The 25,921-nt window shown below is 38.7% G+C and overlaps 1 protein-coding gene across 1 annotated transcript; it reads left to right on the top strand.

The window, feature by feature from the left end:
* Positions 1–2,323: 2,323 nt before the first annotated feature.
* On the top strand, positions 2,324–20,898 carry LOC140242795 (1-acyl-sn-glycerol-3-phosphate acyltransferase delta-like). The gene is made up of 9 exons (XM_072322551.1): positions 2,324–2,410; positions 6,051–6,259; positions 6,940–7,109; positions 8,622–8,783; positions 16,563–16,716; positions 17,502–17,604; positions 18,509–18,587; positions 19,512–19,725; positions 20,735–20,898. Exons 2-9 carry the CDS (start codon positions 6,082–6,084, stop codon positions 20,893–20,895), a joined length of 1,221 nt encoding a protein of 406 aa, XP_072178652.1. The 5' UTR covers positions 2,324–2,410; positions 6,051–6,081; the 3' UTR covers positions 20,896–20,898.
* The last annotated feature ends 5,023 nt before the right edge of the window (positions 20,899–25,921 follow it).

The following is a 25,921-nucleotide window of genomic DNA, read 5'->3' as shown; positions in this document are numbered from 1 at the left end:
TGAGTGTGGGGGTGGGGGGGGGGGGTTGGGGTTGAGGCTGGTGGAACCCCCCTCCAGGAATCTTTGGAAATTCATAGGTGTCGGATTGATGTGACTGTTCTTTATAACATGCTATAACTTTCTTGTAGGTCCAATTTTGATGAAAACTCTACCATCTCTGTTTGATTTTATACCTTTTAAAAAGAAAAAGAGGTTCACTTGCTTGAATATGGTGTAGAATTGCATAACTGTAAACTGGAAGGCAGATCTGTTTACTTTGAAAACAGAAAGAAGTGTTGGATGGAAGCAAATCTGAAAGTGTCATGACAAGTGGACATGCAATGAGAAAGTTTTAAATGTTTTCATCATAAAACAGTGTGGCATTGGTCACTTACCGAAACCATTTCCCTGGGCTTCCAGACATTCGATATCTGGGGTCCTTAAATGCTATCTTCTGCCACAGTATGAGAGGTTAGAACCTTATCAGTCACATTTGAAATCAGAGTATTGCTTCGATTAAACAGTCAATATGATACATTGTATTTCCTCGTGTTTTAGTAGAGTCTTGGGACTATTTTCTAGCTTTCTCCAGGTAAAGTATGCAAGGAGGCTGCTTCTTAATTGACCAATAAAAAACGAATTATACTTTTGAGGAATTAAAGTATATGTGTCTACACTAGAATTTTAATTCCTCTAACCATTCAGATATCAATTTCTAATCACAGCTAACAATTAATGGCTGAATATTACTTTGAACTGACAAGCATTTTATATTGCTCACAAACACACATACCAACTGATGTACAGTAGATAGACCAAAAGAAGATTAAAACACACCCTTGATTTCTGTGCATCTTAAAGTAGGCCTATCATATACAGCTTTATCTTTTAGCTACAATATAGAAATTTTTATTTCATTTGCATGTTTTCATTATGCTAATTGATATATATATATATATATATATATATATATATATATATATAATGCACTTGGCCAATAAAGTATAATCATAAGTTTAAGTTTATTCGAGTCGAATAAACTGATGAATATAATTATTATTTCATACACCTTATTTCTTTGTGGAGCCAATACTTCAAATTTCAACATGCTTATATACCAATTCATACATACATATATTGTATCGTTGCAACTAAGGTTATTAACATTTGTTTTCTCCATTCCGTTCAGACTATAGGACCTATATGATATATAGAGTAACAGAATACATCCACTGTATAAACTAACATCAAACTGTGCATGGGTCTTTTGCTATCATGATCGAAATATTGGATCACAAGCCACAATTCGTGCAACTTTCACAGTGGCGGGGGAGGGGGTGTACCAGGTGTGCCTCCTTTATTTTTTGTTGTTAAAAACAAAAGAAATAAAAAGAAGAAATGGAGGGGGCACATGCGTGCCCCCTGTGATGTGTAAAGGCACTCCCCCCCCCCTTACGAAATTCCTGGATCTGCCCTTCTTTCATCACCTTTTATAACTGATTGTTGTAGCTATGTTTAGCTCAAACATAAAGAAATGGGAATTTTTATGGTCAGTGATATTTAGCAATTATAGCTATAGAACCTACATTAATTGTACCAATCCCTTTGATTAAGTCACCGTTGCTGTAATTCATTATAGGTAGGGCCTATACTTTTGGCACAATTACGAGGTGATTGACTGGACCTGCATGCTTGATTCTTTTCATTCAATTTTATAAAAGTAATGTTGCAAATCTGCATGCAGCAGACCATGTTTGACTTGTAACATCATCCATCACCTAATCCAAGTTGCCTTAGTTTATGGCTGTTAATTGCTAAGAACACTGATTTGAACACTTGAAAGTCTGAAAATATAGGCATGTGTCATTCTGATTTCATGTTCGATTGTCAACCCGCATGCATTGAACAATCAAAGCTAGACACAAAATCTCTAACGTTAGACTTTCATCTCTTCCCGTTTCAGCCAAACAGCTTTTTTATTTTGTTAACCTCAAATCATACGATCGCTTCAGGTTGAGCTGGTTTGTCATTCGAGGTTCAACTTTGAACTCTCTGGACCATTGTCAAGCCGGCCAAGTACAGTTGTATTCTTGATACAAACAACCATTTCCATACCAAGTACTTATTGTTTTTGTTGTTGTTGCTAGCTGTCGTTATGTGGGAGATGCGAAGGCAACTCACTTTCGTGAAGAAGCAGGCGTAGGCACGCGTGCGCGCGGGAATTAGCGGCAGCTGCAGCTACCCGTTACACGTCATAATCTACAGTTGATCTGGCCGCTGTTTACATTGCCGTTACCTTTTGTAGAAATGACGGTCACCGTGTGCGACCAGGCACAACTTACTCTACTGAGCTGAAATAACTGAGACGAAACGCAGCCCAATTAATAAGGGAATTGTAATAGAAGCTGCTATGTGCACGACTTACTGCATGGTGAGACTGTCGTTTGTATGCCTGTATACTATAAGTTTGCATTCTTGAGGCTAGCCCGCGCCTGGCAATTATGAAATTGGAAGAGCTGCAGCAATTGAGGGTGTCAGGTGTGGGTGCGCCGCGCGGCTGGCCTCCCGCTATGCGCTAGCGCTAGCACGCTGCCCGATTAAGGGGCCATGTTAAACCCACAAATGTAAAAACGCCCACAAATGTAAAAACACCCACAAATGTAAAAATACATCGCCCACAAATGTAGAAAATCGACCACAAATGTAAAAATTTAACATTGCCCACAAATGTAGAAAACGCCCACTAATGTAGAAATGATTTCAAACGTCGCCCACAAATGTAAAAACGACAAGTAGATTCCCCATTCTACTATAGTACGTTGATATAGGCCTAAATAGACTCACTTCTTTAGGATAGCAGTGCACTTCTTGTAAAATAATATTTACGTGTTCGAGTGCGTTTGTGTGGGTGGTGGGAGAGTTCAGCGGGGGAGATGGATGTGTGTGCGTGTGTCTGTCTGTGTGTTACGGTGTGCTGCGTGTCACACATTTCCGGCGGGCAGCTGCGCCTCCGGGCAAGTTACGCGGGCTTGTTGCGAGTACGAGCAGTACAATTTCTGCGGATGGACAAAGATGTTAATGAGTTCCGTACTTGCGTTTTACCTGCTAGACGCGTGCCACTTACCTGCCATTTGCATGCCGGCCTGCCATGGAGTATCGTTGCATGTACTACTGTGATAACATGCTTGTCTTCTGTCTGTTTGTGTGTACGTGTGTGTGTGTGTGTGTGTATGTATGTTTTCCTGCAAGTTTCTGTTTCTGGGCGGCGGGTGAGGACTGCATGACTTATCTGCAAAGGAATCCCTCTCGAAGTAATTTGAAATGGCTGAAAGTCATACAGAATGTCTATCATACTCTCAACTAAACCAGCAGAGAGGCAGTAACTGGACCCTCAACATGCACGCAGATGGCCAGCGACACTGGCAAATCAGACTTGCGTGCGCATCTCCGGGTACTAGTGCGGGTCAACACCACTGCGGGGAGCTCCGGAGGAAAAAAACAAAACAAAACAAAACAAAACAAAAAACCTCCCCGCAAGTCAACCTGCAGGATGAGACACGATGTGAGGCATACTCGTGAAATAGGCCCCACCACTGCGTATCCGTACAAATACTACGGCGGCTCGCCTGTTTATACTCGTGAATTCAGCCCCACCGTGTGGCGTTCATCGGTAGATAAGCATGGCGGTGGGGCTTTCTTCCACAGTATAATACTCGTGAATACGGCCCCACCAAACGGGGTTTACGCGAGATACATACGGCGGTGGGGCCGATTTCCACAGCATAGCATCGCACGGGTGCACGCGCACTGCGGTGGGGCCTATTTCACGATTTTGCCCGATGTGACAAGGCCTTTAATAGTTTTAGAGCTCCAGTCCCCGTATATGTCGCTCGTGACTGAAAACGGATCGGCTTCGACAGGTCTCACGGAATACATGTATGCAATTAAGTTGCGCGCGTCTAGTAGCAGAAGACGCATGAAATAAGGGTCTACACAAAGAGATTAATCTCTTTGGGTCTACATAAACGCACACTTGGTAGAAATACGTCAACCACAATGTAAAAAAATTTTACATTTGTGGTTGATGTTTGAATTTTTTACTACATTAGTGGGCGTTTTTTACATTTGTGGGCGCTGTCGTTTTTACATTTGTGGTTGAAAATTTTTACATTTGTGGGCGGTGTTTTTTACATTTGTGGGCGATTTTTACATTTGTGGGCGATGTATTTTTACATTTGTGGGCGTTTTTACATTTGTGGGCGTTTTTACATTTGTGGGTTCAACAGGCCACGGCCTGGCGAATGAATGGCAACTCACACCAACTGATGACATGGCTCTGTCATCACCCGACCCGGGGTGTTTCATGAAGTCAAACTTAATTTAAGATGGACTAAAAATTATGGTATGCCACTGGTTTCCCTGTTCATTAGGCTAATCATAACCCACTTCAAATTATCAGTATACTTGTAATAAATTCCATTTATCTTGTACGGTTGTATTGTATAAAGTTGTATTAACACTAACACTAACAGTGATAAAGTTAACGTTGACTAGGCCTATCAATTTATGGCTACATGAAAAAAAGGTCTCCAAAATCTTAATTAAGTTTATTATTAGAAAGTTGGGCAACATTGAAGACACACACAGCATACCCTAATTTTTAGTCAATATTAAATTTTAAGTTCGACTTAAAATCTTTCTGAAACACCCTCCTGTTTTTCGTGCAGCATGCAGCTTTAACTGCCGGCAGTCGAAGAAAAGTGCTGCTTTTAAAGCTGATGATCATTTTCATGAAAGCTATATCAGGAACCTACTAACTATCTTGCAATTGATTAAATAAAGAACTGATCTAGAATATATCTACTACTTTCAATTCATGCACTGCCCTGTTGCTGTTGATGACTGCGCACGGCAGACGTGAAGCATGGTGTCTGGTCGGGCGGGCAAGGGTTCCACTTCCAGATATGTAACGAGTGCATGATTGCCGTAACATGTTTGTCACAAAGAGAGAGTGATTTGTTGTTGTTGTTGTTGTTGTGACTTAGTTCATTTCAATTGTGTTATTTGTGCATGTGATGAGGAAGAAAAACAACAGATTTAGAAGTTGCGTTGACCACTGGCACTGCACTGCATTATTGTGTGGACTGTTGTAACAAAATATCATCTCTAAGAGGGTTGTCGAATTGCAATTCTATTAAACCGAGTTAGCTTTTAACAAAGTATGTCTAGGCCTGCCTGATAGCTTTCCATTCAACATTCGATGACTTGCCAAAAGACTTTGTGCTATAGTTTCCCACAATGTCCACAATGATGCCCAGAGTTGGCTATCATCGAGTTTAACTTAGTTAGGATCTGGTCTACAATACTTGTGTAGTATTTATAGAAATTTTAGACGTCTGACCCCTCATGTATGATGTAGGAAATCACTTCTGCTACTCGTGCCAGCAAAGCCCAGAGACGTATCTATGAATGATATGCGAACAGTTATTATCTGAAGCTAATCACCAGTGCACAAGCTGATGATGAATATGTTGGTCTTTTTTCTTTAAAAGCTAGATTGTGTTGGGTTTGGCATTTCTATCATTAAAGCTTATTTACCGGTACTACTACTAAGTAATATAACTAATGACAGCTAGACCTCAATGATGTTGAAGTCGTATTTAACTTGTATAAGTTGATGTCGTACTGCCACGTAATGTTGTCCATGGTTAATGTACTTCTAGCCCGACCAGACGTTGTGCGACTTCTGTACAGCAACAGGGCTGTGTGTACTTCAAACAGTATCCTGCTTCACCCACTCAAAGATAGGTGCTCTTGAGTCTTATGTTTTACACATGTGTACATTGTACCAGTAGCAGTACATCCGACAAGTGTTTCATAAAAGCATTTATTGACGTTTAAGTCAAGTCTTAAATGTTTAAGTATTTATATTCATGAAATATGGTTCTATTCAATCTTCAGTATTATGAAAAGACCTAGGCTCTATAAAATACCATGATGTCGTTTTTAACAGAGGGGCTTGATTCGTCGAATTTTAAATTGAGATCTACATACCATTCCTCATTAAACAGGTTTAGAAGCTGACGGAATTCTACAAGCACCATGGACGTTGTTTCCCTCATCAAAAGATCCACGCTGGTCCACATCTGGCTGATGAGTATATTGCTGATCAGCGCCCTCATTGTCACGAGCTGCCAGTGCCTCACCCTCTTTCTGTGGCCTTTCAGCAAGAGATTGTACCGTGATGCCAACGGACTCATCATGAACATGCTGTGGCTAGGTAACATTTGTTTCTAGTCGTTGGACAGTTATCTCTTCACTGTCGTCATTGTAAAAGAGAATATATTGTCATCTCCTACCAAGCCTAGTGTAAAAAAAAAGCATACTCTTTGTCATTTACCTGCAGTAAGAGATGGCTAGTCATGAAGTTCTAGCATGTCTTTAAGTATATGCTGTCAGAGCGAAAATATTTTCACGTGAGTAATTTTTTGCGCTCTGCCGAGTAAGATCAATTTTGCGTGTTTTTGATTCTGCTGAATCAAGACATAACAAAGTGGGACATACAACAAGCAAATATTGGCATGCATGCAGATGCTTTGCTTACCAGTCTGAAGCACTGAATGTGTCATTCTTTGGAAAATACAATTGTAACAAAACTTGACACGTGATTCCAAGAGAAAAATGATTCAAGATTGAAAGCAGTCGATTTTTATTTTGCTAATATCACTTGTTGCTGTCCTGATTACATTTAGACTGATTAAGTTAAGGTTTGTTTCAGCCATTTTTGTGTCATAAATTCCTCCTTGCTATGTAGATGCATAAACTGGATCATATCTTGAAAACTGTCCTTGCCACATAATTGAATTTGTCCTAGAAGAATGTAAGAGAAATGTGATTTCTTTATGTTGTGCTATCATGAGCTCATAATGATTGACATCAGCATATCATTAATCTTTTTAGAACTAGTGTGGCTGATAGACAGCTGGTCGGGGTCAGAGGTCATTCTGCATGTTACGGAGGAAGAGAAGAGGCTCCTGGGAAATGAGCATTGTCTTCTGATCTTCAACCATCGTCAGGACGTGGACTGGCTGGTCACCTGGCAGATTGCAGAAAAGTTCAAAGTTCTGAGAGTATGGAGATTTTCTTGTCAATGTCTCCACCCCCCCCCCCCCTCTATTTCCATGCCATCATTGTCATCTGGATCACCATCACCATCACCATCACCATTACCATCATCACTACCGCCACCATCACCACCACCATGATTACTATTGCACCACTACCTCCACCATCACCCTCACCATCACCATTGCCATTACTACCACCATCACAACCACCATCACCACTGCCACCATCGTCACCATCACCATTACCACCATCACCATCACCATCACCATCACCATCACCATCACCATCACCATCACCATCACCATCACCATCACCATCACCATCACCATCACCACCACCATCACCATCACCACCATTAACACTGTCACCATCACCATCATCACCACTACCATTACCACCGTCACCATCACCATTACCCCCATTGCCACTGCTACAGCCATCACCATTACCATTTCAACCACGATCACCATCACTACCACTATTACCATCACCATCATCATCGCCACCACCATCACGATTACCATCATCATCTAGTGGCCACCATTATTAAAAGTATGATCACTGATCACTTTTGGCACTGCATCATCATCAGCAGCAGCATCAGCGTCATTATCACTTTAAACACATTCTTCACCAGCCATGCATCCAGTACCACTAATATCACCATGGCAACAACTACTAGTGTGAGCCATGCATGTCATTAAACATATCATTACTGTCACCACCATCATCATCATCAACATCATCAGTATCTAATGTCACTGCTATTGTCCTCACCATCTTAATTATCATTAGCATCCTCTTTCCAATCACTCACCACCACTGTCTCTTCCATATCAACCTCAATACCAAACTTTTCTACTAAACTTGTCTGTTTCACCAGTTGAAACATATTATGTATTATTGTTAAAGTGACTGTAAATTTTAGATTCTATTGTGATACAAATTGTTGATAGGGCTTTTAATTAGAAAAAAAAAAACAACATAAAGAATTGTGCTCATGTATTGGTCAATTTCCATTGATGTTGACATCCACAGATGCATTGATTTGAAAGTATTACAAATCCTGAGTGTATTTGGAAGCATGGTATGTAGTGTGCCAGTCATAAGGATATCCGTATGACGTCTGAAAATACTGGTCTGGAAGGCAAATTCACTGCGACATTAGTAAGCTGACTGCAGTGCTTGAAATACCCATTGGCCTTCGGCAATTTGCTGCCAAGTCCCTCCCATTTGCCGGAATGATCCTATCAAAATCCAACCGTTTACAGCCACAATATTTTGTTATTCACTTGTGCCGTTTTTAGTGGATTTGTGCCCCCTTAAAAAAGTGGCTTGTACCCAAATTTGATGAAATTTGAGACCTGTGACTGAATGGATTTGTTCAGTAAAGACTAACAGTATTGACGTAGGATTCCTTTGCATAGAGTAACGATCAACATGTGAAGCTTTTGTGATGCATTCTGCTATGCCTTGACGCCAAATTTGTCCTGCCTCATCCGTCACACACACAGGGTGCCAAGAGTGTGATGAAGAATGAGCTGAAGTACGTACCTTTCTTTGGCTGGTCCTTCTACCTCACCGAGCAACTGTTTGTCAGCCGAGACTATGCCAAGGACAAGACGAGCCTCATGAAACACTTCAAGAACATCACAACATTCCACCACCCATGCGTCGTAAGTTATTGATCTTATTATTCATTATTTTGGCAAGCTCATACATCTTACTGTTTGTCTGTCAGTTTGTTTCTTTTTATTAGAATAGTCACTTGTAGTCTGTACTAGCTTATGAAACATAAATTCACATACTCCCCCACTTCCAAACTTTATATGGCAGTTAAGGGTAAACATCAGGAAGAACTGTCTACCGCTGAAACTGCTTCCCAATATTGAAAGAAAAAGTCTGAGTGTATTTGCGTCATGTTATTTCCAATCCCCTGAATCACAAGGAAAAGCAAAACCAGATATATCATGTTGATTTGTCCAAAGCAAATCTAAGTGTTTGCATGTTTCCAGCTGAATTCCACTTGTGTAAATCTGGATTGCATTCAAGCACCATAGCATTTAAATGCTGTATGCTTTCATCAGGTATTTTACCAGAACATACCAGTGAATGGTCGTCGAGCCAATTTTATAGGGCTCAGGCAAGTACAGTGTGTCAATATGACCTGTCTGGTACATGTTTTTCAAAAGTTTGATAACCCCAGATTGAGCTGTGAACTGCTGAAAGTCATTTTCACAAGCTTACGAGCTTGAATCAGCCTATTTTATTCAAGCAATTAAGCGACCCAAAGAAGGAAGGTTGTAATGTTGCTGGCAGAGTATGTTCTAGGAACTGTAGTTGTAAACAGTGTGATATCACCCTCCCCCCCCCCCCAAAAAAAAAAAAGCAAACAAACAAACAAACAAAGAAAAATCTTGTAAATTTACCAGTGTGAATTTGATGTGCTTGTTATGGAAGGGCATAATTTTACAGTGGTAGCATGAGAACTTCAATACTATTTTATGTTCACTGTTCCTAATGTGTGCATTCTCTGTACATCCTTTGAATATAATTTGCTATTTTATTCACTGCAGTCAGATTGCACTGCATTGCTTTAGTCACTCTTCCTTCTTCTCATCACCATGATTCTTGCCTGAATCTCATGTACATTTAAACACAAACACCCCCATGACTGTTTAGTAGTAAAGTATGTACAATCCAGCTACCAATATACAGCTGTACCATTTGCATCCACACTTATTATCTCCTATGATTGCTTTGTATGCGTGAGGGCATTGGTGTTACAGGTCATTTTTTTTTCTTTGTTCTCTATTTCGATGTGTGAGTGACCTTGTATAGTAGTTCATTCCTTTGATATCAGCCAGAGGGGCCAAATGCTATTCAAGCATGGCAAAAGAAAAAGTACACTGTACTGTTGATTTGCATTAGGGAAAAAAATCTGAAAATCAATCAATGGTATTTCCAAGAAATGCACGGGAATTACAACATTCAGAGATTTTTTTTTTTTTTTTTTAATAGATGATATATCGACAGTTCCAAAGAAGAAGTCGTAATTCTAGCTTCTTTGATTAATTTTCTCTGAGTGTTGATTTTGATGCCTGATTACCACACAGACTGGTAATAGTGCCAGTTGTGACTGCAGATTTTGTCTGTATGCAAAGACTAGCCAAATTTGGGGGAGGGGGTCAAATATTTCTGGATAGTGCCAGCATAATATAACCTTCTGTATGATATTTCCCCCCTCCATTTTACTATTGTAGTATAGCCCAGTTGGCAAAGTTCAACAATTACTGAAACTGGGCCACCATTATCTTAAATGGTATCTTTGACAAAAGTAATAGCCGTAACCTACATATTTAAAAAGCATCTGCTTATTACTCATTATAGTAGTGCATGTCTGTACAGTTGTGCTCTGCCGAGTTTATAGATATCTACAATACAAATATGAACCTTGTTCTCAAGCTGAGGCTTCCTATAGTGATTTGATAAGATCCCACTCATGACAAGATGGAAATCAAGACCAATGTAATCAAATTTCATTCATATCATAGGATTTCAAAGTTTTAGTCTTGACATTTCAGACCTGAATAGCTGCCTGTAGGTAACTGCAGGTCCTGATCATAGGTATGACAGGACATATTTCAGAGTTACCAACGGTAGGTTTCTTTTCTATGCATGATGTGACACGTAGGTAGAATGCAGACCATGATTCTGTCATGATTGCCACAACATTCCAAATGCTTTATCCAACTCAAGCTCCTAAGGTGTGTTAATATTTGAAACATATAGTGCAATCAAAATTACTGGCATAGACACACACACCAACAAAATGGCAAGTCTAGCACTTAGACAGGGAAAAATGGTAAGATATGTTGTCTGGCATTATATAAGAGGCTATGATGCCATTGGAGACTGATAAAACCTTTGTACATTTTGTATTAGGAAGTCAACTGGGTATACTTTGATACACATGCTGTGATTTGGTCAGTTTTTTTTTTTATGTTGTTCTGATAACTCATCTCTCCCATAATAATAATAATAATAATAATAATAATGATGATGATGATGATGATGATAATAATAATAATAATAATGATAACAATAATAATAATAATAATAATAATAATAAAATTCACAACATTTACATAGCGCATTAATACATAAAATGTCTCTAAGCGCTAATAATAGGCAAGGTATGTTATGCATCGAATATTGCAATAAATCTGTAAAGATAACAGTATTTTCCACTTATGACTGTGACAGCATTTTCTTTGTTTAGAGGGGCTGTTGCACACATTTTGTTGGAGTGCTATATTTATGCCAAAGGGTGCAACATGGAGGAAAAACAAAATTGAACAAGAACAAGGAGATGAAATACAAGCTTTGTCACTGAACTTTGTCTATTAAACAATGATTAGAATATAAATATGTGTGTAAAATGGACTAAAAAACACACACACACACACACACACACATACATACTGTGCAACAAGTGTACTGCTGACAAGCTTTAGGTTGTTGATTTGTATTGTTAACCCTTTATGACTGCTTTTCCTGCCCAATGCATACTGTAGGCATGTCTTCCCAAGTACCAGCAAATATCACATTTTAATTTTCACTACCCTGCTATTCATAGTGAAGGGTGGTTGTCATTGTTTTGTGTGTGAGGAGAAGAAATGGAAATAATTAATTTGGGAAGCATGATGTTGTAATGCAAGGATTTTTTTTTTTTTTTTTTATTGTTGTACAAGGAAGAACAGTAAGGAGGAAACTATTGTAATCATACGAGCAGAGTTTTTCACAGCAATGGGCCTGCTGTATGCATTCATCTCCAGAGTGAACAAAAAAAAAAATCGTACATAAAATTTTCTTTTTTCCATTACCATGAATAAGATTCTCCATTCGATCTGTATTCACTAAGTGAAAAAGACGAATCTTATTCACTACAGAGAGTAACAGTGTAAGTAAAATCTTTGTAGGCCCTAGCTACACTCTCTGCAAAACGAAACAAAACAGAAATAAATCCTGGCATTCTTTCTCTAAAAACTCTAAAAGCAAACATCTATTTGAACTGAAATAATAGTGACAGATGATGGGAGAAAAATAACTCAGAACTGAGTTCTTTGGTTTAATCTGATTGATTTTATAAAAGTTGCAAAATTTTGAATCATGGTAATCGATATAAATATCTGAGGTGACCTTCAACAGGTTTTACTGTATTGCAGCTCAACTATTTGACTGATTTCCTGCTCTTGAAGAATTTCTTCTATTTGCAAAATGAAATATCACTGATTGAACATATAGAACAAGAAGGCTGAGAAAATATATGTATACAGTGGATATTTGCAAGATATTAATACAATGTAGGTATAACACTAAATTGCACATTCTTCATGGCAAACAATTTCTTTATTTTGCAAAATAATTAAAAACAAAAATCATTTGTTTACAGGGTTCGAAAATTGGCGATGGTCCGCTGGCCATTGGCCACCCAAAATCATGTCGGACTAGCTAAAAATCATAAAATTCTGAAGGTACTAGTTCGTTTGGCTAGCCAAAATATTGCTTCAGTGTCAAAATTGATTCTAAGTAGTCCGCCTGGCTAGTTAAAAAAAATGTTAAGTGCGACCCCTGGTTTATTTGTGTTTGGATACACTACACAGATCTACAACAATTAAGTGAACATTTTAATGTGCTCTCAGATTGGTATGTTAGGTGATGGAATGTTTTTAAACAAAGAAACACTTATTAACTGAGATTCACTCAACATTTCAAGGACAAGGCATGCCATGGTACTGACTCCATTCAATTTAGAGTAGGGCCATTGATTTTGTTTATTTTTATGCTTCACCTTTATCTGTATGTGCAGTTCTTTTTCCTTCCTTTTTTTTTCCTAGCAAGTAAGGAAAGTGTTTTTTTTTTTGCAAACAAATGTGACCGGCGACAACGGTTTCAGGCAAAAGTCGGGGATTTTGAAAATTCATTTTTTCACTGAATCACATTGCCCATTTCCTAAGCTTTGCATTGATATAAAACACTTGCATTCTTTGGCACCATAAGTGGGCATGGAAAGCGAAATAAAATGCACTTTTTAAGTTGTTAGCCTGACAAAATTGCGAGAAAACAGGCTTTGAAGATTCACCTCTTTCTCAAAGCAATGTCCGAGCGGCGATGCGAGGTGAGAATCACCCATCCGTACGATGGTGCCAATCGATGTTAAGCTCCGCCTCTAGCAACCACATCGCCTTCTGATTGGCTCACTGAGAGAGTCAAATTTCCCGGGCACCCTTCCTAGGAGCTCAGCGTATGGAGTCGAAAAACAATGCGGTTCGCTCGGGTTTGTTTTACCATTACGTCTTTCAATATGGCGGATACGATAATTGCACGTATGGTGTACATGTGTATGGGCGCACGCATTACGCAATGGCATCCACACGCCATGACCATGTGCATGTAACAGGAGCAGGTGGCAAATCCACACATTTACAAATCGCGTTTTCATTGTTGTTGATTTGACTTTATCATTGGCGACCCTTTTGTAGGCAGAAAAACGCCAGTGCTGGCAAAGGTCACGCTTCCTGTTTGTTTTGCTTTTACAAGCCGTGCATAATATGTTGCCTTGTTCGGTGGTGTTAATTATACAGTATTAAACAAACACGACTCGTTAATTTCGTGCGATCTTGATGTGTAGTATTTGAATATAAGTGGTTTCATGTGACCTCTCCTTTCCTCTCATCTACCTTCCCTTGAGTCAGTCTGCTGTCATAATTTTTACTACATGTCCAAGTAGACTATCGTTTTTTCTTTTCACACGATTATGTCGCGCTAAATGATATTTGTTTCACTTCCGTTGTCGAACATTGCGGTAGAATAGTTTGGATAGAAAGCCAAACGAAGAGCACGCACTATAGCGTATAAACCACTATAGCAAGAACAATGGAGCATGTAATCATGCATGCGTGGACAAAGCATTCCCCAAACGCTGCAACTGGTGTCTCCGAAAGCCGAATTATGTAAATGTGTGCGACGCACCAGCCAATCGCATGCGAGACCTTGCGCCGTAGCAACGCTGGGGATATTGGCGCGGCGTTCGAAAGAAGCTCGAAACTGACGAGTGCGATCCAACATAGGGTGCTTAAAATTCCATTTTCAATAGGAAAAACGTAGTCTTATGCTATGAAATTTAGTGTAGATGTAGAAAACATATCAAAGATTCGATTTCTGCAAAAAACCCGAATCGACAAAAATAATGGTAAAAATCTTTGTACCCCACCTAGGAGGAAATTTGCTCTTGCGACTTTTGCCTGAAACCGTTGTCGCGGGTCACAAATGTGTTTTGATTGAATGGTATGTTAGTCTTCAATGAGATATGGTGGGTGCACAGTGAACAAAAAGTCTTTTGTGCATTGGTAGTTGTTCTCTCACAGTTTTTTGATAGTTTTTTGTTTTTGTTTTTGTTTTTTGCTAATCTGTGAAGTGTGTAAAATAATGAAGACAATGTACAATTGCACACCCTTGAACTTCAGCCTGTACCGGGAGTCTCTAGAAGAAACAGAAGGTTTACATTGTATATATGTGGCTGTGTATCACAAAGTAACATAAAGTCGCACGCCCTGGATTCAGAATAGGCGAAGCACATCAATCTAGTCAATCTTGAGTTTTTTACACTTTCTGAAAGAGTAATCCTTCTGCATAATTCTACAGCTTGGGATCATAAAACAAGTTGAAAATTGTGTTTCAAGCAGTTTTGTCTAGAACACCTTTTTGCTTGTAGAACAGAGTAGTTAAGCATGTCATAGAGGCCCCTTTTAATTCCTTAATAATCCTTAACACACTCTTCATGTTCAACTCTAATACCTTTTGAAAGGATGATGGTAAGCTTTCAAAGTTAGTACTATTCATGGATAGAATGTGTTAATAGAGCGTGCCTAATTTCAGTTTAATCTCATAATCCCTTCATTGTTGTTGATATGGTGTTTTACATCCTATTATTTGTCTCAGTCATTGCACCTAGCATGGCTTGGTAGGATTAAGTGCTTGAATAGACACTATACTTCAAAGCCTCTTTTCTCTGTACACACTTTTCCAGAGGGTGGCTTTCTTTCCGATATTTATAGGTTTAATAGGAAAGTCCATTTGAATTGAGTTATACATCATTTTATCGCTGAAAGTCTGTTTTTTCAAAATCTGCCCTTAACCAAAAATCCATGTCTGGCGACTTCTTTTTTGGTTTTGTGAAGCAGAGTCACATATTATGTACTTGCATAAAGACAGACACATCAAGTCAAAACCTTCCATGTAACGTAGGCTTGGCCCTTCGACTAGCGCTGATGACCACTTGTGCAGCTCAAATATCAGATCTGCTTGTCGGTCAAATATCAGACATGTTTGACAAGTGTTTTGTTTATGTACCAGGTAATATTTCAGCGAGCTCATCAAGCAATTTTTCACCCACCTTTAACCTATTTTTGCAGTGAAGTTTCATATGATTTTTATTTCTCAAGGATTTTTCCCCCTTTGACTTTTTTTTTCTTTTCAACTCCAGTGCATACCCAGTACATCAGAAGTGGTATTTCTATGAACAGTGAACATTGATTTGGTTTTGTTAGTCACTAGAATTGTACTGTTGCCTCTGTGTGCGACTATACCTAGATAAGTAATGAAATCTTGCAAGAGGATCCATAGGATATGCATTTGATTTGTTGATATGATCTTTTGTAATGACATGCCCAAGACACCATTCAGTTCATTCATTCATTCACTCATTCATTCATTCATACATTCATTCATTCATTGATTCACTCGTTTGTTCGTTCATTCATTCATTCATTCATTCATTCAATCATTCATTCATTCATTCATTCATTCATTCATTCATTCATGCATTCATTCATTTTATTTCAGCATGGCACAAGCTTTGTGAATGATTACTTCACCATATGAAAGAATGATACTGACTTGAAATAGATGATTAAGAGTGGTTTACAGAGCATTCATATGACACAATGTGCCTGGTTGATACCATTTGCTGACTATTGCCTATCACTTTAGGGCGATTCACAGGGGGTTGGTATCATTTGCCCATTTTCTGGTGTGGGTGCATGGGCGAACCTTCATCTTCACTGGGTTAGCACCTTTCTTTGCGACGAATGAATGAAGTGGGATCTTTTACCGGCATGACACATGGCTAACTCACACATGGGACCTCCATTCAAGGGACAGTATGTTTTTGCCACTTACTAGGAGAGGGGACGACATGATCTCACACAGCATTGCTCAGCTAGACTCCATGTGAATTGAACCCGAGCCCACTAGTTTGCATCACGGACACTGTTAAAGCAATACATTTACTGCAATGTGAATGGAGGTTTAAAATTTTGATGTTTTAAATGTTGCAATATTTTGCAGTGAGAATGGGTTGACCTATTTTATCATTTCTTTTTTTCCTGCAGACATTGATATTCTGTGAAGGGACCCGCTATACCAAAGAAAAGTATGAGAAGAGTCAGGCTTTTGCCAAGGCAAAGGGACTTCCCGGTCTCAAACATCACTTGTTGCCAAGAACCAAGGGGTTCAACCTGTGCATCGAGGCTTATAAAGGGAAAGGTGAGGGGAGGCTACAAGCTATCCATTTCAAACCTTGAAGAATCCTCCTTGTACACAAATCCTTTCTGCAAAATATTTCACAGGGTGAAGAAGGCAAGTGTTGAGCACTTGTTTTGTTTTCCCTGTTTATTATGGCTTTTCCCTGTTTATTTTCCCTGTTTATTTTCCCTGTTTGTTTTCCCTGTTTATTATGGCTTTTCAAGATCTACTTTAGCCTGGTGGTTGTGTCACTATTGGGCAAGCAGGAGATGGTAATCTCAGTTCTCACTGTATTCATTAGAGTTGGCATTGGACCTTGATTACACAAGGAATCACAGGAGACCATGTTGGATATAGAATGACATCTATCCCAGCAAAACTGTTCCTTAATCCTCAAATTCTTTCCTCATTGAGGTGGTATCACTGGTCTTAATATGCACACACAACCCTACTAGGGCCTTTTCCATTTGTGCCCCAAAGCTGGAATAGCCTCCCTGTTCATCAACGGCACCATGGTCCCATGTCGTGGAAACATTCAGAAATGGAATCAAAACCTACCTTCTTCAAGCAACAAATCATTGTCCCATAGTTTTGTATAGGTACAATGTATGAATTATATTTGTTATTTGTGATAGTGTGTATTTCATATATTTCAGTTTTTGCATTGATCTAGTTAATGTGCTTCAAAATATGTAAAAGTATATAGAGTGCTTTATTCATGTTGATTGTAATAACGGTGATGATTGTTATCTGTATGAAATAACAATAATGCAAGCTCACAAAACTGGCTATTTTTCTTTCTGCAGTTCCTGCACTTTATGATGCAACAATAGCCTACAAAGATGGGGCACAGTCATCTCTCTATGATCTGCTGTGTGGAAAGAAGTTTGTCTATCACATTTATTCCAGGTGAGAAATGGTCAAGTGTGGGACCCAAGTGCGATTCCCACCCAGTGCTTACGTCCTTGGACAAGATGTCGTATTACCCACCATGTCCCTCTCACCTCAGGTGTCTTAATGTGTACGTAACAGTATGGCAACACTAGGTTAATAATAATGTCAGGGCCGTCTGGTAGAGCAGTGGCAACACTGAAGAGGCAACCCTGGATGAATAACACCTTGCTACTTCTACTATTACTACTACTACTACTACTACTACTACTACTACTACTACTACTACTACTACTACTACTACTACTGCTACTACTACTACCACTGCTGCTACTACTGCTACTACTACTACTACTGCTGCTGCTGCTACTACTACTACTACTACTACTACTGCTACCACTGCTACTACTACTACTGCTACTACTACTACTACTACCACTGCTGCTACTACTGCTACTACTACTACTACTACTTCTACCACTGCTGCTACTACTGCTACTACTACTACTACTGCTGCTGCTGCTACTACTACTACTACTACTACTACTACTGCTACCACTGCTACTACTACTACTGCTACTACTACTACTACTACCACTGCTGCTACTACTGCTACTACTACTACTACTACTTCTGCTGCTGCTGCTGCTACTACTACTACTACTACTACTACTACTACTACTCCTACTACTACTACTACTGCTGCTGCTACTACTACTACTACTACTACTACTACTACTACTCCTACTACTACTACTATTACTAGTAACATTATTACTAGTATTCAGTAAAATTATATAATTCCTATGTATATATTTTCTTTTGTTTGTGCATGGCAGTTCTTTTTTCATATTTGTTAATGTAGTCATTTTTAATGAATGTATCTTCAAATATTATTGTAATTGCATTTATTAACTTCCAGGAGGATACCATTGGAGGAAATTCCAACCGATACAGAGGATGCCACATCTGAGTACTGTCATGAGCTGTACCGGAAAAAGGTGATATAATCATTCTCCTGCCAGCTAAATGTAGTAGATTTACCAGTGCAGTGGTATTTGTTGGATTCCGAACAATCCGTCTTCTGTATTCAGTGATGAGTTTTAGCGCTATACCAGAAGGCATGTATTCCGGGCCTCAGTGAGTAGCAGATTTGGTCCCGTGACCAATCAGAAGTGTTTCTAATTTATTGAATGAGGTATTTATTTGCCATCATGCAGCACTGGGTAAAATGAGTGCATGAGAAGCTGCTGTCGACAGCAACTGATTGTTAAAAGAGTTAAAACCAAAACATAATTTTCCAGTGGCTGCACAACAATGCTGATTTTTGCTCTGAAATGGAGGCAAGTGCATAAGAATATGAAATATGCTATAACAACACAATTTCAGTTTGGTAAAATGAAAGTGCGAAATATCACTGGGAAAAGGTACACCGGAACTATTGCAGTCTCAGAATGTTCTTAAACATGGTTTCTACATGATGCGTTATACATTGATTACAAAACATCAGTTACATTGATTACGATATATTGCGCTAGCAGTATCCCATAATTCAAGAGTGAATAGCATGCAGCATGTTAGCAGCATGCAGTCAGTACTGCTCCTAGGACACATTTCGTAGTAATGCCTACCTACCTACTGAATGGGGGGGGGGGGGGGGAGGGGAGAATTCTGGAGTAAAAGATGTGTACATCTACTTGTACTATTTCAGACTTTTGATCTCAAAATACTCCAAAACAACCTTGTGATACTGTTCAGAGTTTTGTGGTAGACCCTTGTATAATGTATTGCAAGCAAATTCCAAATGGTGGAAGATGAATTTACACTGTAGTGCCCTTCTGAGAACTATCATATTTTAGCCTTAACATCCTATGCTGACCTAACCAAGGTATTCTGTGTTCATTTGCAAATTCTCCGCCAAACAGGATGAGACGTACCAGTACTTTCTGGACCACAACACGTTCGCCGGCTACGACGCGGAGCGGCCAGAGCACCGCCTACCCCAGTCCATGCGGCCAAAGTACGTCATGGCCTTTTGGACCCTCACCATCGGTCTTCCCCTCATCTACTACACCCTGCTTGTTCTTCTCTCTGGCTCCACGGTTCTTATGCTCATCGTTGTGGCTGTCTTTTATGGAGGTGGGCATGACCAATGACCACATTCACACGTACAAAATACTGTATACGCCATATATTTTGCAAGTCTAAATTTTCGCGAATCGGGAATTCCTGACGATTTCGCGAGTGGTTGAATTTGCAACCATGGAGTCTTGTACTGACCGGAGAAATGTACACGCGTATGTCACATCCACATCAAGATCAGAGTCCATATTTTCGTGTGACTTTAATTTCCCGAATATCACCCAACTCGCAAAATTTGCGGAAATAAGAGCCTCACGGAATATTTAGCCAATACAGTAGTGCGATAAAAATTGCGATCAAATTCTCAAGACTTTTTGCAAGCATTGACATTGACAGAAATATCCCACTAATTGCCGATCGCAATAATTTGCATACGAATATGCGTATGCGTGAAATTTGACAAACTGGCACACCCAGAGTACTTCACTGTACTGCGCATGCTTTTAATTTCCCTTTTGTTCTTGTGCGTCAAATTGATGTGGTGCAAACGCTGTTGATGTAGTACGCACACTGTTGTGATGTGCACTTTGAATGACTGGATATAAAATCTTGATTATGTGCTCCAGCATTCAGGCAGTCACCCACGTACAAATTATCGCAATGATTCAGAAAGAAGTGCAAGATTTCTTGATCTTTGCTTCGAGTAGCTGATCGCTATAATTAGTGAGATTTTTGTGTCCACTTGACATGGGCAAAAGTCTTGAGATTTCAATCGTGATCCAAATCTCAAGATTTGTATCCCACTAATTCACCTACGTGTGATTGCTACTAATGATAGCAATGGTTGGCATGAAGATATAAGAATGATAATGATGTACTGATTATAATCATTACCATAGTAGTAGTAACAACAATAGCAACAATGAGTGGACCATCCTAACAAACATTTGCTCCTGTAATAAAATTTGTACTTGGCAGACAACTTTGAAGTGATGTTTAAAGATATTGTGCACAAAATTTTGATAGTCTCATCAGCAGGGTATTTTCCTTCATTTCTCCCATGCAGCATTTTCTGTCGTCAAGTCCATGTTGAATTTCACTGTGGCATCAAAGGGATCAGCCTATGGCAGCAACAAGGAGGGAAGTTCAAAGAGCGGCGTGCAAAATGGCAACGCAGAGTCCAATGGAACATCGGCTCACCCCTCCGACGAAAAGAAGACAGATTGAACTATGTGCCGTGCTGTGGTGAATTTTGTAAAACTCTGGTTTCATTGCTTCCTGTGTGTATCTGTATCTGAAAGTTGTGAAAGTTTTTATATATCAGGGATACATGCTTTTGTGGGTCTTTTTTTTTCTGCTGTGAATGCTCACATTTCTTTGATGAAAAGAAAGAAAGAAAAGAAATGAAGGGTGGAAATTTGTGTTTGGTAATGTAAGCCGTTTTGTGTGAGGCGTTGTCTTGCCTGGTCATTCACTTTTAAATCTCTTCATGTGGAAGTGAAAAAAATGATGGCCTATTTCACCACTACGTGCCAGCCATCTACCATTGGACCAAATGTAGCAGCATCATTCCACAGACTTCAGAGTGAATTTAGCATTGAGGTGTCTCAATTTATTTCTATAACAGAATATATTATGATTGGACATTACAAAACTTTTTCTTATTCAGAGCTCTGTAGTCGTTATGTCAGAGCCACTCTTAACTGTTTCTTTGTCTGAACCCTATGAGAAATTAATCATTACATATGAATATTAACTCATATAATTTAATACTGACATGATAAATATTTTGGAAGAACTGTAAACATATTTTTAGTAGGTTTATACTAATGTGTGCATATTGTATCCAAATATTTAATTAAGAATCACGTCCATTCTCCCCCCCCCCCCCCCACACTCCATATGTGAAAAAGACTCACAGGGCTATTTCCATCTTGACAAGTTTATCCCAAGAAACTTTTCACATGATTTCCTAAAGCTTTTGTCACTTTCAATGTTCTCTTCATTGATACCTCAAAGTCTACATTTCTGCTGTTATCTGATACCCCCATAATCGGGACAAGTTTTGCACACTTTTGCTTAAGATGGTAAAATTTTCTTTGGAAAAAAATTAAAAGTGATGAGTTCAAATCCATCACTACTGGTATCAAAATTGTCAGGTGGAGCAAAGGTTTAAGATATGAACACCACCATAGCACCATTTCATAAAACTAATTGCAGTTTCTGTGGCAGCAACCATGAAGCAAGCAATCAGATGCAAATATATGAGTCATTACTGTAGTAACTGTGATCTTAGCAACATTAAATCATGCCCCCCCCCCCTTTGCCTTAGACACCAGGTCTTATATGTGGATTTCAGTCATTCAGAACTTGCATAGTATCAATCATTTTGAGCATGAAACTGAATTGAAAATTCAGCAGGAAACATATTTTTCAGTGAACATGTATGTTGCTCTAAACCATGAAGCTACAATCTGTACACAGATCATGAGCCAGTGCATTGAAATAAATCTTGGACACCAGTTACCACTCACAGTAAGATGTATGGATGGGACTGGGCTGAGAGAGAATGTAAAAGTTTTTGCTCTCTGTCTGTGCTCAGTGGTCAAAACTTGTCAAAATTAATCAATGTTATTAAGACATTCCAAGGTTACACTGTCTTCTTGAAAGAAAAAACAGTAACACATGACATTATTTGATCAGAATTGAAGAGATGATGATCCATATACAGACATTTCTTATCAATTTTAGATTTTAAGAGGACTGTCAGAAGTATCCATGTTCGTGAAAATCAAGCGTGAAATCAGTCAAGAGATGTAAAAACTTGTGTAATGTGGCTGTGAGTGTTTAATAATGTTCTTGGCTCAGAAGCATCGTAAAAATCAGTTTTAGGGATAGTTTAGATTTTGGTAATGTCAATAACTGCTTGCAAGCAAGGTTCCCTCTTGAAAAGAGGAAATATACAAGTAAAGGTACATGTAATTGTTGAAATTACTGGAATTTTTTGAAGTCATGACAACTTTAATTTGGAAATTTTAAACTTGTCTGATTGTGATGTACAAATGCATGAATATAGAAATGTGTCTTGGTAGTTATTCAGAGCATTATCACATTTAGGCACCAAAGATTGATGATATTATTCTTGCCAAGCTCCAGCAAGTTGTCAGAAAGGTAGAATAGGGAAAGTAGTATCTTGCCATTTTGTGTTTTATTCTTGTAATGATGAATACAAGATTCAAGATTGCGCTCATCTTTCTAATAGCATAACTCATCAACTCTGCCATTATGTGTCTTACACAATGTCATGAATGCCTTCTTAATGATCGTAACTCCCCCCCCCCCCCCCCCCCCCAACAAGTTTGTCACATCTCTGTAAACCTGTTTTGGGCAGTTGCCATAAACATCAAATTCTTGGTGGCAATCCCCCGCCCCCATCACACTCCTGAATAACGTACAAGTGTCCTTTGGAGCTGTTGAATGATGTACAAAGATATTCACATTGAAAATCTTAGGAACGAGTGAAATATCCCAGTATTAGTTGGTACATGCTGATTTCATTTTTTAGTTTGCGATGAAGAAGACAAGCAGAAGACGTTCAGAAATTTGTTTGGTGCTTTAAGGTTTTTTTTTTTTAGCTATTTTCAAATGATGCTGATGATAGAAGATTTACAATTCCATTGAGCACACCATACCCAACAGACATGTATCACTCAGTATCTTCAGCTTTTTTTCACTTAAAAATTTGAACTTTGGACCAAATTTTCATTTATCATTTGTTTTAGTTTGGTTGTTTCTGTTATTGATTCATTCTGTATGTTGTGTAGCATTACAACTGTATATAGTTCTCAATTAGTTTCTACGAAAAAGGGTACATTGCTGTGTGCAATCTGCAACAACTTACATACCATAATGTAGAGGGAAGATGATGACTAGTTGTATAATTGCTTGTTTGCCGTCAACCATGCTTTGGCATGTGTGTGTGGGAGATGAATATTTAGTACTGATTGGAACATTATATTGATTTGCAGTCATCACCAGCTGAGCGATGTTCTTCTTCTTGTTGTCATGGAGTATAAATAGAGCCACCTGTGCCTGTGAACAGAGAGTAACAAAGTGTGATGTCATAGCTTATTCATCGCCATGGAAACTGGTTTTAAACAACCTCACCCAGCCCAAGTGTCTATGCGTGCACCTGGTTCCAACCCAGGCTGCAACAAAAGACTGTGACGAAATCATGTAGTTACTCCGTAGATGTACATTGTGTGTTCTGCAGTGAATGTGGCTTAGAAAAGGGTAGAGTGGTGAGGGGGGAAGGGAGGGAGGGGATAGGATTGAATGACCAACATAGCTGTGTTTCAGTTTTATATAATGGTGCATGTGTAATGAACTGGTGATGCTTTTTTAAGTGATCTACAATCAGCAAGAGGGACCAAAACATGATTATGGGTCATTGCTTTGTCTTGCAGGTTACAGTCCCTCTCATCTCTACTGGATCTCATCTGTACATGGCAGGGGGCTTTGGAATGATAGGTCTTTGCTATCAGCTGCTACTGCCCCTACTAACGCCCCCCCCCCCCCCCCCACCCCACCACCACCACCTTTGAAATGAGAAATGAAAATATTTGTTGTAGTTCCTTGTATATTCGTCAGACAATTAATGGCATCTTTTTTATCATCATTTTAGTAATAATTCATTTCTTTTTTCTTTGGCATGAAAATGTCACTCCATTTGTAACAAAGCTCTTAAATTAACAAAGCTAATGTTATGATAGGTTTAATACATGGACTGTCAGTTTAATGACTCAATGAAAACATCTCTGTCAGGAGACAGAATTACTGTTTGCTGCATTGTGGGCGCAAACGTCATGCAAATTGCCCGATGCACCCGATGCAATTGTCATCGTTCATATTCGAGACCTGCTATCTTTTGCAGTGCCAAAATTTGAGTCATAAAACTGTTCCGGTATGCTCTCGTGGAATTCCTAAGTGACTAGCCACATTTGCAGTGTTGTTGTTTTGTTGTTTGTTTGTTTTTTTTTTCATTGTTTCTCATCACTTGTTCGTTGGTTGGTTTGTTGGCTTGTTTGATTTGCTGTTTCCAGCATTGGTAAAAGTCATCGTGTTGAGGATACAACCATGGCACATATTCTTTTGATGCAACTTGATTTCAGGTGGTATAGCCTTAAACTCCTAGTCCCATTCATGGTAACACAAGATTTTGGTCTTCACTTGTGTAAAACTTCATTCTGCAGATGTGCACATGCTTTCGTTACAGTTGTTCCTTCTCAATGAAATTTGTCTGATTTTGTTTTAAATCAGAGTTACACTGGCCTTCAAAGTTCTTTTTAAACTATTCTTGTCTTGAATGGTTGAGCGTGCTGATTGTTGCATGTTATTTTGTAGACCGTGCAGATAAGGAAATTTTGATGAAATTACAAAACCTTGCCAGAAAACCTATTTACATTTGTACTGAAGCATAGATATGGGTAAGGTGGACTTTTTCATGGCAACTTAGTCTTTTTATATGTTTCATGAATCTTTAGTTACTACATTAATTGATATCAGTACTGTGCCTATCAATTTTGTTTTCCTTAAGTGACTTTCTATCCTGAAGAATATCTATGCACATATTTTAATGATGTCTTCACTAAACTCATTCCATTTTGAATTAAATGCAATGCTTTTCATTATTGTTTGCTGATTATTTTTTTTTTTGTATCATTATTATTATTTCTTGAAAGTGGATGAATGTGATGAAAAAGTTAGCCTGAGTCTAGGCAGTGTATTTTTCTGTGTTATTATGTACTGTGATTCCCAGTGTAGCATACATTTTTTTTTTTTTTTTCATGACTTGGCATGCAGTGATTAGCATTGTGACCAAATTTGTGTAGCAGTGAGACAAACTCGGTGTAAAAATTTTGAACATTCCATATTGGACCCTTCATGTAAATGACTTATGCACATGATTTTGAGATAATTATATTGATTTTTGATAATCAAGTTATGTGTGATGAGTCGTCATGTATCAATTTGCAAACTCAGCATCTGTGAGACTTGTTTATTTTAATCACTTAAGATTTTTTAAGTCAATATTTTTCTCACTTCAATTTATTGAATATCTTCTTGATTGATTGGTGATGTGACTATAACGTGTGACCTCTTTCATAAATATTTTTCTATCTGATTTACACAATTTATATTCAGTAAATGATTTTGTTTCGAACGAGTTCAGATTGCAGTATCATCATCAATT

This window comes from Diadema setosum, chromosome 19 (assembly GCF_964275005.1).
Source record: "Diadema setosum chromosome 19, eeDiaSeto1, whole genome shotgun sequence".
NCBI classification, from domain to species: Eukaryota; Metazoa; Echinodermata; class Echinoidea; order Diadematoida; family Diadematidae; genus Diadema; species Diadema setosum.
This window is presented reverse-complemented; position numbering and strand designations above follow the sequence as displayed.

What these genes read in the sequence shown, in the direction of transcription:
- LOC140242795 (XM_072322551.1), top strand. Translation starts at nt 6,082, where the DNA reads ATGGACGTTGTTTCCCTCATCAAAAGATCCACGCTGGTCCACATCTGG. An exon ending in AAAAGTTCAAAGTTCTGAGA is followed by an intron (nt 7,110 to 8,621) that starts GTATGGAGATTT and finishes TCACACACACAG; the next exon opens with GGTGCCAAGAGTGTGATGAA. An exon ending in CATTCCACCACCCATGCGTC is followed by an intron (nt 8,784 to 16,562) that starts GTAAGTTATTGA and finishes TTTTTCCTGCAG; the next exon opens with ACATTGATATTCTGTGAAGG.